The sequence below is a fragment of the Melanerpes formicivorus genome, unplaced genomic scaffold (genome assembly GCF_026170545.1).
Source record: "Melanerpes formicivorus ecotype bairdi unplaced genomic scaffold, bMelFor1.0.p_v2 SCAF_77, whole genome shotgun sequence".
NCBI lineage: Eukaryota > Metazoa > Chordata > Aves > Piciformes > Picidae > Melanerpes > Melanerpes formicivorus.
In genome coordinates, this window is record NW_027142429.1 from 1133099 (window position 1) to 1145114 (window position 12016).

Sequence of the window (12016 nt, forward strand, 5' to 3'; positions counted from 1 at the left end):
CGGGGCCGTGCCAGGGCCGTGCCAGGGCTGTCAGGACGCCGTTATTCAGGAGGAGGAACCGGCGCTCGCTGCCCTTCCCTCCCCATTTCCCTTCCCTTCCCATTTCCCTTCCCTTTCCCTTCCCTTCCCATTTCCCTTCCCTTTCCCTTCCCTTCCCTTCCCATTTCCCTTCCCTTCCCATTTCCCTTCCCTTCCCATTTCCCTTCCCTTTCCCTTCCCTTCCCATTTCCCTTCCCTTCCCATTTCCCTTCCCATTTCCCTTCCCTTCCCATTTTCCTTCCCTTCCCCACAGGCAGATTTGTCGCCACCCCCCTCAGCCGGTGACCCGGGCAGCTCCCGCCAGGCCGTTACGGCCGGCCGGCTCCGGCGCCGGGCCAGGGCCAGCCCTGCCGCGCTGCGGGGGGACCCTGGGGCACCCCGGCGGGAGCCGGCCCGGCGCCGGCGGCTGCTGGTACCTCGGGAGGGCTACCGCACCCCCGTCCCGGGCGCCCCGCAGGCGGCTCCGCGGAGAGGCCGAAAGGCTTCGTGGCTTTATTTCGGCTGCAAAGAGCTACACCCGGAGCGGAGCGGCGCCGCCACCCTCTGCCCACCCGCCCGCCGCTCCGCTCGGGCTTCCCAGCCGCACGGCTCCCCCGCGCGGGGCCGAGCTGCGCCTGCGCCTGCGCCCTGCTGCTGCGCGGCGCCGGGCCGCGCCGGGCCGAGCCGAGCGGAGCCGAGCCGAGCCGAGCCGAGCCGAGCCCAGCCCAGCCCAGCCCAGCCCAGCCCAGCCCAGCCCAGCCCAGCCCAGCCCAGCCCAGCCCAGCCGAGCCGAGCCGAGCCGAGCCCAGCCGAGCCCAGCCCAGCCCAGCCCGCCCCGCACTGCCCGGCGCCGCGCCGATTCCAGCCACTCACCTGGCACCGACCCGGAAGCGGCGGGGGGCGCCCCGCGGTCCGTCGGTCAAAGCCTTCCCCCCGGCGCCCGTCCCTCCTCCCAACGGCCGCCGGAACCTCCCGCGCGCAGTCCCGCGCGCGCATCGGACGCCTCCCCGCGAGCACCGCCGCACGGCGCCTGCAGGGGGCGGTGTCGCCCGCGGCGCCCGCTCCAGCCGCGAGGGGCGGGGCCAGGGGCTGCCGGGCTGGCGGCTCCCGGGGTGGCGGCTCCCGGGCTGGCTGCCCCCGGCGTGGCGGCTCCCGCCCGTGCTGCGGATAGCGTGCAGGGCTGGTCGGTACGGGACCAGCTCCTTAACGGAGGACAACCCCGACCCGCGCTCCGGTTGCGCCTCTCCTGCCGCCAGCTGCACTGGCAGCGGCTGGCAGCTACCCTCGCTGCCAGAGGCCGAGCGAGCCAGCGGCCCACGTTCCCGCTTGATAAATGGCCGCTGACCTCGCCTGCCCCCGGGGTGATGCTGGTGCCCTGGCAGCCGTGGACTGTACCCCCGGGGTGATGCCGGTGCCCTGGCAGGCGTGGGCTGTACCCCCGGGGGATGCCTGTGCCTGGCAGCCGTGGGTTGTACCCCCGGGGTGATGCCGGTGCCTGGCAGCCGTGGGCTGTACCCCCGGGGTGATGCCGGTGCTCTGGCAGCCGTGGGTTGTACCCCCGGGGTGATGCCGGTGCCCTGGCAGCCGCGGGTTGTAGCCCCGGGGTGATGCCGGTGCCTGGCAGCCGTGGGCCGTACCCCCGGGGTGATGCCGGTGCCCTGGCAGCCGTGGGCTGTACCCCCAGGGTGATGCCGATGCCCTGGCAGCCGTGGGCCGTACCCCCGGGGTGATGCCGGTGCCTGGCAGCCGTGGGCTGTACCCCCGGGGTGATGCCGGTGCTCTGGCAGCCGTGGGTTGTACCCCCGGGGTGATGCCGGTGCCCTGGCAGCCGCGGGTTGTAGCCCCGGGGTGATGCCGGTGCCTGGCAGCCGTGGGCCGTACCCCCGGGGTGATGCCGGTGCCCTGGCAGCCATGGGCTGTACCCCCGGGTGATGCCGGTGCCCTGGCAGCCGTGGGCCGTACCCCCGTGTGGTGAAGAGGTTATTAAATTTATGAATATGAAATATGAATTATGAAAAATATAATTTTATTAATTATCAATGAATCACCAACTTATATACATGTTCTAGTGCACGTTCGTGAAATAGATTCCACAACTGGCTTAGTGTTATGATTATAACGTAATTGAGCTATCTATAAACCCTTCCTGTATTTATATGCCGAAGGGTGCAGTTCCGCCGCTTGGCCACTAGATGGAGACTCGGCGGGACGCGGGCGGCTCCTGGCTGTACACAGCAATATTACAATCTTCCTATGCGTCAGCGCCCACTCTGCTAGACGCGGATACTTTGAACTGAGTGCTAGTGGGTGCAAAGCACGTGGACGATATTCAATCCCCTTCAGACAACAGGGATCGGTCCTGGTCGGGGTCGGCCCGTGGGGTCGGCCCTCTAAAGTCGGCTCGCACGGCAGGGCGGGACGACGGTGGCCGGTAGGTGGGCTCGAACGACGGAAGCAGGCGAAGCTACGGGGGTCGGCCCAACCGCGGCGGTTCTCAGGGCTGATGCAAACAGCCTCGGGGAGAGAATGCAGCTGCGTTAGGCGGCGGATTCTCGTTTAATGAGGTTAAAGGAGCAACAGGACTCTCAGAGTGGTCCCGGGTTCGGTGCAGTATAAGCACGACCAATGCTTTGGTTTTCCCTGGGATCCACAGGGCTCAGAGCGGCACTCGGCGGCTCCTATCCCGCTACGGCGGGGCTAGGCATACATGGACTCGGTATTGATCAAGTCCCTTCTCCCCGGCAACTGGGCAGATCTTACCCGCGGGGGTTGGTCCAGTCCTCCGGTGGCACGATGGGCTCTCCCGGTCGGCACGACTGGTTGTAGCAATGCTGAGCTCCTCAGGCTCAGCGAAGGTCCTCCCTCTGGGCTTCTTCAACGATGCAGAGGTTTCCAGTATGCGTGCATGTATAACAGAAGCTAACAACAATAAGCTCAATGGCAAAGGCTGCAGCTCGAGAGTTACTCTCTCGAGCAAGCACAGAGACAAAGTAAATGAGGGGGCAACGTGTTCACCAACTGGGGTGATACTTATAGATTCCTCGAGGCTGGGCTTGACCAATGGGCACTCTCATAAACAACTGGCTTCAGCCTATAGAAAGCGGGAAGCGAGAATATGCCCATACTTGGTGTAAGCACAAGCGCTGCATGCGCTGGGTGCGTGCAAGCCTGGCTAATGCCTTGGCTTTTGTCTTCCTCCTGGAGGAGGGGGAACTTGCCCACATGCTGGGACAAGATTCAGTATCAGTGCCTTCACCACACCCCGGGGTGATGCCGGTGCCTGGCAGCCGTGGGCTGTACCCCCGGGGTGATGCCGGTGCCTGGCAGCCGTGTGTTGTACCCCCGGGGTGATGCCGGTGCCTGGCAGCCGTGTGTTGTACCCCCGGGGTGATGCCGGTGCCTGGCAGCCGTGGGCTGTAGCCCCGGGGTGATGCCGGTGCCTAGCAGCCGTGGGCTGTACCCCCCGGGGTGATGCTGGTGCCTGGCAGCCGTGGGCTGTACCCCCGGGGTGATGCCGGTGCCTGGCAGCCGTGTGTTGTACCCCCGGGGTGATGCCGGTGCCTGGCAGCCGTGGGCTGTAGCCCCGGGGTGATGCCGGTGCCTGGCAGCCGTGGGCTGTACCCCCGGGGTGATGCCGGTGCCTGGCAGCCGTGTGTTGTACCCCCGGGGTGATGCCGGTGCCTGGCAGCCGTGGGCTGTAGCCCCGGGGTGATGCCGGTGCTCTGGCAGCCGTGGGTTGTACCCGTGGGGGGATGCCGGTGCCAGCCAGCCGTGGGCTGTACCCCTGGGGGGATGCCGGTGCCTGCCAGCCGTGGGCTGTACCCCCGGGGTGATGCCGGTGCCTGCCAGCCGTGGGCTGTACCCCTGGGGGGATGCCGGTGCCTGCCAGCCGTGTGTTGTACCCCCGGGGTGATGCCGGTGCCCTGGCAGCCGTGGGCTGTACCCCCGGGGGGATGCCTGTGCCCTGGCAGCCGTAGGCTGTAGCCCCGGGGTGATGCCGGTGCCCTGGCAGCCGTGGGCTGTACCCCCGGGGTGATGCCGGTGCCTGGCAGCCGTGGGCTGTACCCCCGGGGTGATGCCGGTGCCTGGCAGCCGTGGGCTGTAGCCCCGCGGTGATGCCGGTGCCCTGGCAGCCGTGGGCCGACCCCCCGGAGGGCAGAGCCGCGGACGGTGGGGCAGGCGGGGGGCGGACGGTGCCGGCTTCACTTCCTCCCGGCCGCTCCCCGCCCCGGCGCCGCCCGCCCCTGCCCGCCCCGCCGCAGGTGAGGCGAGGCTGTGCCCGGAGCGGGGCGCCGCGGGCAGGGCCATGGCGTACCGGGAGCTGGTCAGGCGCTGGCATGAGGGGGTGCTGGCGGCCGACGCCGAGCGCTGGGACGCGGCGCTGGACACCTTCGCCGGCATCCCGGAGCCGCCGTCCAGGATCCGCTTCAACATCGGCTGCGTGGAGCTGCTGGCCGGCAGGCCGCGGCAGGCCCTGCGGGTGAGCCGGGGAGCCGCGCTGGCATGCGCATGGGACCGGCACGGACACGGGCATGGGCACGGACACGGGCATGGGCACGGGCATGGGCACGGACACGGACACGGGCATGGGCACGGAGATGGGCACGGGCACGGGCATGGGCACGGGCACGGGCATGGGCACGGGCACGGACACGGGCATGGGCACGGAGATGGGCATGGGCACGGGCATGGGCACGGAGATGGGCATGGGCACGGGGACCGGCACGGACACGGGCATGGGCACGGAGATGGGCATGGGCACGGGCATGGGCACGGAGACGGGCATGGGCACGGAGATGGGCATGGGCACGGAGATGGGCATGGGCACGGGCATGGGCATGGAGATGGGCATGGGCACGGAGATGGGCATGGGCACGGACACGCGCATGGGCAGGGGCGTGGGCAAGGACACGGGCATGGGCATGGGCACAGACATGGGCATGGGCACGGGCATGGGCATGGACACGGGCATGGGCACGAACACGGGCATGGGCACAGATAATGGCAGGGGCATGGGCATAGACATGGGCAGGGGCATTGGCACAGATACGGGCAGGGGCCTGGGCACAGACATGGGCATGGGCACGGACACGGGCATGGGCACAGACACGGGCAGGGGCACAGACACGGACACGGGCACAGATACGGGCAGGGGCATGGGCACAGACATGGGCATGGACACAGGCACGGACACGGCCCGACGGGGCACGAGGGGCAGCCTGCAGGGGCTGTTCCTGGGAGCAGTGCTGCCCCTCGCCCGTGTCAGGAGCAGGGGCGGTGGGGGTGAGGCAGCCTCAGCAAGTCTGCAGCGGACACCGAGCTGAGCGGTGCCGGAGGGAAGGGATCCATCCAGAGGGTCCTGGGCAGCCTGAGGGGAGGGCCCGTGTGATGCTCAGCAAGGCCAGGTGCAAGGTCCTGCACCTAGGTGACAGCAGTTGCAAACACAAATCCAGGCTGGGGAGCAGCCCTGGGGGTGCAGAGCTGGGCAGGAGCCAGCAGCCAGCACTGCCAGCCCAGCCCCAGCCTGGCCTGGGCTGAGCCCCAGCAGTGTGGGCAGCAGGGGCAGGGAGGGGATTCTGCCCCTCTGCTGTGCTCTGCTCAGACCTCCCTGCAGTGCTGGGGCAGCTCTGGAGCCCTCAGCACAGCACAGCCAGGGACCTGTTGGAGCAGGGCAGAGGAGGCTACAGCAGTGCTGGCAGGGCTGGAAGCCCTCTGCTGTGAGGCCAGGCTGAGAGAGTTGGGGTTGTGCAGCCTGGAGTAGAGAAGACTCCAGGGAGACCTTCTGGTGGCCTTTTGGTGCATGCAAGGGGCCATGGGGAGAGAGAAAGGTAATGGCTTGAGGTTTAGATTAGGTATTAGGAAGAAATTCTTCGCTGTGAGGGTGGTGAGACACAGAGCCAGGCTGCTCAGAGGGGTGGTGGATGTCCCATCCCTGCAAACTCTCAAGGCCAGGCTGGATGGGGCCTTGATCACCTTCCAGCGAAGGTGTCCCTGCCTACAGCAGCAGGCTGGAACTGGATGACCTTTAATGGTCCCTTACAACCCAAACCACTCTCTCATCCTGTGAGTTGCCCCTTTGGGCTCACCAGGCAGTGATGCTGGAGCTCAGTGTCCTGCTTGTACAGCCAATGGCATCAGTCTGAGCTGGCTGGGACAAGGAGCCCTGCAGCTGCCTCTGTCCCTGCAGGGCCTGAAGCTGCCAAACAGAAACCACTGTGCTGGAAACCCACTGCCCTTTGGAAGGGGAAGCTGGCAGGGGCATAGAACAGGTTGAAAAAGACCTTTAGATCATCAAGTCCAGCTGTTAAGAGCAGCTTCCTGTGCTGGTGCAGGCAGGGAAGCACCCTGAGGCACAGGCTGTTTGTCAGAGCACCACAGATGTCTGCAGTCTGTCTGTCTGCCCACTGAGGAGATGCTTATAAACCATTTCTTAAGCAGCACAAACTGCTCAGGCTGTGCTGCAAGCACTGGGGCAGAGCCCCAGAGCCCCAGGCAAGGCTTTAAGGCTCTAACAGAGCACAGCTGGATGGTGCTCAGGAGAGGCTTTCAGCCCTGGTGGGTGGGCAGTGACTGGGAAGAAGCTCAGCTGGGTGTTTACTTTCCCTCCTGTGCAGCCAGCCCAGCCCAGCCCAGCAGGCTGCTGGAGCAAGGTGTGCTCTCAGGGCCAGGGCAGGAGCCCCGAGGTGCAGGCACTCCCTGTCCTTCGGTGCAGGCACTCCCTGTCCTTCGGTGCTGTCCCTGCCCAGGCAGTTTCAGGGAAGTCTGAGCTTTCAGGCTTGAGTCACTATCTCCATCCCACCTCTGCCCTGATGAGGGGGCGAGCGCAGCTCCTGGCTTTCTCGGGCAGTGAGGCAGTTTTCCTAGCACACAGAATCAATCAGCCAGGTTGGAAGAGACCTCAGAGATCATCAAGTGCAACCTATCACCCAGCCCTGACTGATCAGCTCAACCATGGCACCAAGGGCCTCATCCAGGCTCTTCTTAAACACCTCCAGGGATGGGGACCCCACCACCTCCCTGGGCAGCACATCCCAATGGCCAATCTCTGGGAAGGACTTTTCAAGGATCAAGCCTAAACCTCCCCTGGCACAGCTTGAGACTGTGGCCTCTTGTTCTGGTGCTGGCTGCCTGGGAGAAGAGACCAACCCCCACCTGGCTACAACCTCCCTGCAGGGAGTTGGAGAGAGCAAGAAGGTCTCCCCTGAGCCTCCTCTTCTCCAGGCTAAGCAACCCCAGCTCCCTCAGCCTCTCCTCACAGGGCTGTGCTCCAGACCCCTCCCCAGCTTTCTTGCCCTTCTCTGGACACCTTCCAGCAGCTCAACCTCTTTCCTAACCTGAGGAGCCCAGAACTGGACACAGGACTCCAGGTGTGGCCTGAGCAGTGCTGAACACAGGGCAGGATGACTTCCCTGCTCCTGCTGGCCATGCAGTGTGGCTTTGAGGCTGTCAACCACAAGCTGCTGCCAGCTTTGCTAACTCTTGCCTCTAGCTGTGAAGCTGAACCAGTGGTGTTGGCTTGGAGGTGCATTGTGTGGAGCTCTTCAGCTGCCTCCCTTGCACCCTGTCATGTACTCAGCACTAGGCTGCACCAAGCAGCCTTCCCCAGCCTGGCCAGGCCTGCTGCTCCCACTGCCAGGCAAACTCTGCTCCAGGCAGCACAGTTTGCACATTGCAGGATGCAGCAAATGTAGATGAACTGGATGTGAATGAGCTACCAAGGAAAGAGCCAAGATCTGAATGGTGGCTGGGAGCTGCCTCCTGCCCCTGGGCCCAGCTCACAGCCCTGCCCTTCCCATAGAAACATTTCTGTAGAGGCACAGAGAAGTTTGAGTTGGAAGGGACCTCAAGGATCAACCAGTGCCAACCCCTGCCATGGGCAGGGACCCCTCCCACCAGCACAGCTTGCTCAAGGCCTCATCCAGCCTGGCCTTCAACACCCCCAGGCAGGAGGCAGCCACAGCCTCCCTGGGCAGTCTGTGCCAGAGTCTCCCCAGCCTCCCACTGAAGAACTTCCTCCTCCTCTCCACTCTCAGTCTCCCCTCTCCCAGCTCAAAGCCATTGTTCCTCATCCTGGCACTCCCAGCCCTTGGCCAAAGTCCGTCCCCAGCCCTCCCTGGAGCCTGTGAGAGTCTAATAAGTTTGTCTCTCTCTATGTGAGTCAACAAAGATAAAGTGATAGCCGAGCCACTGGAAAGAAGGTGGAAAGAATCCTGTCCACCAATCCTGGATGCAAATCAGCTTGTGATTGCATCGTGATAACACGGGACTACAACAATGGACCCAAGGACCCAGCCATCACGCTTTCTGGGCAGGGTGGTTTCCGCCCATCAAGTACCTTGGGCAGGGTGATACGATGGTTTCCACCACCTGTGTAAAGGAATGTGGGAGGACTTGTCTGGATGGAGATGGGGTAGACAGAGATGCCCCCCTCGCCTCCATCCAAAAATCTTGCCCACATACACAGCAATACACAGAAAGATTTCCGGGGGAACAGATACCTGGATTATTTCCTTGCCTCTGGAATACCTGACATACCAACACCTGCCTGAGGACTAAAAAACTGTATAAAAGACTTGAGCAACTACTGGTTTGTAGAGAGAAACAGGAGAGAGAAACAGAGGAGAAAAACAGAGATGAAGGAAAACACAGGAGACGGGCCAGGCCGCTGAGAAGAGAAAGCCGGGACGATGCTGCTCCGGAGAAAAGAAGCTGCCCGGAGGACCACAGCTCTAGCCAAATCCTCAGCACCCCTTCTCTACAGACCCAGGCTGCCCAGAGAAGCCTCAGCACCGTTCCTGTATCAACCCAACATCTCCCCAGAGGACCACAGCTGTTCTCCAGCAAAAGCCTCACCACGGTTTCTCTACAAACCAAACATCTCCTGCAGCACCTTTCCTCCACAGACTTTAACTGTCTTGGGGGGGATGAGGGGTGTGGGAATATAATTCTTTCCTTTTCTATCTCTCGTCCCTCTCTCTCTCTCTCTCTCTTTTCTCCCTTTCCCCTCTTATGTCCACTTTGTTTATCTAATAAATAGTCTAGCTGTTGATACTTTGGCCTCGTTTGTGCCTTTAATTTCACAACACGGGAATATTTAAAAGAACTGTGTCTCCGGACCGAGACATCTAATGTCTCCGGACCGTGACATTTAATTGGCGTAGTTGGCAGGATTCCCGTGCAGTGAAAAGTATCACAGCAAAATTATTGCATTTCTGACAACCCCGAAATGTGTGTGTGTGCCTGAGACGTACTCTTTAGTACGAAGCGAGAGTGGAGTCCAGATTCGCGTTTCCACTCGCCCGAGAGGGAAGTGGCCGGAGAAGGACGAAGCGAAATTTTCAGAGAGACTGTGTGGGAGTTCTCAAAAGGTTTAAATGTGTGTGCTTTCTCGGGGAAGATTATCTGGGGTACAACTGTTGGTTTTATAGTGTGACCTCCTCGAGAATCCTCTGTACCCTGCTTTAAATGTGTGTGCTTTTCCGGGGAAGATTATCTGGGGTACAAATGTTGACTGTATAGTGTGACCTCTCCGAGAATTCTCAGTACCCTCTTTTAGGAGACCCAGTTTTGGTGATATTTGTAGAGTGTGGCTTTCCCGAGAAGCCCAGTATTGAAGCAAAAGTTGAGAAACTTCTGCCGGTGTGTGTTTGCTCAGGGATACAGAGTAACTCTTCCCTAAGAATCACAGGGCTGTTGTCCTAGTGTAACAAAAAATTTGAGGTACAAAAGCTGAGAAGCTTTTGCAAGTGTGGGTTCTCTCAGGGAAATAGTGTGACTTCCTTGGGAAGCCCAGGTTGCTGTTCTTTTTTCTTGTGTGTGACCTCTCCTGAGAAATCTATTGTGCATTTTTCCTGGAGAAGATTATTTTGGAGTAAGCCTTTTAAAAGTGTACGTTTTTCCAGGGAAGATTTTGCTGGTACAAACAGTGTTTTGATCTGAATCCCCTGTGAAACTTAGTGCCCCATTAAGAAATGCTTTGTGAAACAAAAGAGATGGCCAGGAGTGAGCGGCTTTTTAACCTTTTAGAAGTTCACGGTGCCCGCCCATCTGTACAGGTACTTGACTGGGCCCATGAAAATTGGCATAATTTCCAGAGTGTGGCTGATAGAATTGTGGCCCTGCAGAAAGATGCAAGAGCAAAAGCCGGGAAAGGCAAAGGTTTTATTTGTGCGGTTTTAGGTGCCTGTTTAGCCGCCTCAGTGAAGGAGAAAGAGGAATGGCATGAGCAGGAGAATAAAACTATTTCCTCTTTGCAGGACTTAGTTTCGTCACTACAAAGCCATGTTGCCACTTTGAAAGACGTAGTGGCAGATCTTAAAATTCAATTGGAAAAGGAGAGGAGGCAAAATTCGGATTTGGACTCAAAAGAGGGTGTGAATTACTGGGAGCCTGCCCCTATGTGCCCTCGGGCAGAATTGACAGCGGCTAAGGAAGCTGCTGCGCATATCAGACCTCTCATTAAAACTGAAGTTTTATATGAGGATGGGGAGGTTACCCCCACTATCACAACCAAAGAAACACCTTTCTCCTACACTGAATTGGCCAAAATTCGTGCAGAATTTGCACGCTCTGCTGAGGAATCTGAGGTGGAATATGTCTGGCGAGTTTCAAAAACTGGAGGTGATCAGATTCTGTTAACAGAAGCGGAAGCCATGGGCTATTGGGGTGATAATGTTTTTCTAGCTACAAAAAACAGAAGTGGACCCTGGAGCCTTACTCAGAGGGCTGCCTATTGGGCAGGGGGGTTTGATCCAAAGGAGAGGGGTGAACCCCTAACTCTGCAGGGAGGGATGAATCAGATAATGGGGAATGTGAAGAAGGCTGCATGCCTGCAGATGATTTATGAAAGGGAACTAAGACATCATTTTGAATCTCCCCTTTCTCTCCTGGTGGATGCAAACAGAATGACTCCTTTGATCAGGGGTCTCCCTGACTTGCTTAAAATAAGAGGTATCCAGCTCCAAAAAGAAATAGCTAATACCCCACTTTCTTCCAGGACATGGCAAGACGTGGGGAGGGAGTTACTAGATTATGCTAGGCAGTATAGTGTACCTGAGGAAATTAAAAAACCTCAAAATAGGGGCTTGAGACATGTGAAAATGACTCACCCTCCAAGCCCCCAGGGCCAGATGCGCCGTATTCCTAGTAGGCACCTGGCTAGGGGCAGGGAACACTTGAATACCCAGCAATATTGGTGGGGGGTGGGTCGGGAGAAAGGTATTCCAAAAGAAGTGGTTGATGGGGTAGCCACGAGACAATTACAAATCATTGTGCAATGTTGGCCCGAGCCTAAAAAGAGGGCTGCGGTCACTGCTCCCCTCTTGGTGGGACCATTTGGTGAGGGGAGGGGTATGCACCCCAGGGCAACCAAGGGCTTCACTTCCCAGTGGTGAATTGGGGGGTGAAGCATGAATCAGGAGATCACCAAAAAATTGTACTTGGTTTGGAAAAAGGCTTTTGTTTGTGTTTAGCTTGGCTTTGAGAGAACCTGAAACAATCAACGATACTTACAGGCCCATTCAAAGTAATTATCACCTGAGAGGGTGGCTTTGAATGGTAACCTGGAAATACCAGTTTTGTATGTTTCAAGGTTGTGTTTCTTATTTAAGTTCTAATGCTAAATTTAAGTTCTAATGCTGAAGACTACCTGATGTATTGTCAGAAGGACTTGTCTTGCTATAATATGGAAAAACTTCTCAAGTTTTGCATCACAGAGACATCTCTTCAAGGACTGTACTTTCCATAACCCCGCAGACATTCAGATCTGGACGGAAGCTCTCACTTCAATTCCAAACTGAAGGACTGACGGGGTGGGGGGGGGTATGGCTTTGTTTGTTCTCCTGGCTTCCAGGAGGAACAAGGATGCTTTCACCTTGTGTAATTACCTGGTTTAATTTTGTTATATTTTGTTAGCATTGTCAATCTTGTATAAATCCCTGTTGCATACAGTGATTCAACATGTAGTGTCCAATATGCAGTTTGTGTCTAACGATGGTGT

The 12016-nt window shown here is 59.2% G+C and overlaps 1 protein-coding gene across 2 annotated transcripts; it reads left to right on the forward strand.

Annotated features, from left to right (window-relative positions):
* Positions 1-4246: 4246 nt before the first annotated feature.
* LOC137454177 (NADPH oxidase activator 1-like) lies at positions 4247-12009 on the forward strand. 2 transcript variants are annotated; one of them, XM_068164120.1, is made up of 2 exons: positions 4247-4498; positions 7014-12009. In XM_068164120.1, exons 1-2 carry the CDS (start codon positions 4325-4327, stop codon positions 7092-7094), a joined length of 255 nt encoding a protein of 84 aa, XP_068020221.1. In that variant the 5' UTR covers positions 4247-4324; the 3' UTR covers positions 7095-12009. The 2 variants fall into 2 exon arrangements, with proteins under 2 accessions (XP_068020221.1, XP_068020220.1); XM_068164119.1 differs by having other exon boundaries at positions 11681-12009.
* Positions 12010-12016: the final 7 nt, after the last annotated feature.

Excerpts from the sequence above, each read along its gene's own strand:
- LOC137454177 (XM_068164119.1), top strand. The coding sequence starts at position 4,325 with ATGGCGTACCGGGAGCTGGTCAGGCGCTGGCATGAGGGGGTGCTGGCG. Across the intron at positions 4,499-11,680 it reads GGCCGCGGCAGGCCCTGCGG|AAGGACTTGTCTTGCTATAA; the intron begins GTGAGCCGGGGA and ends ATGTATTGTCAG.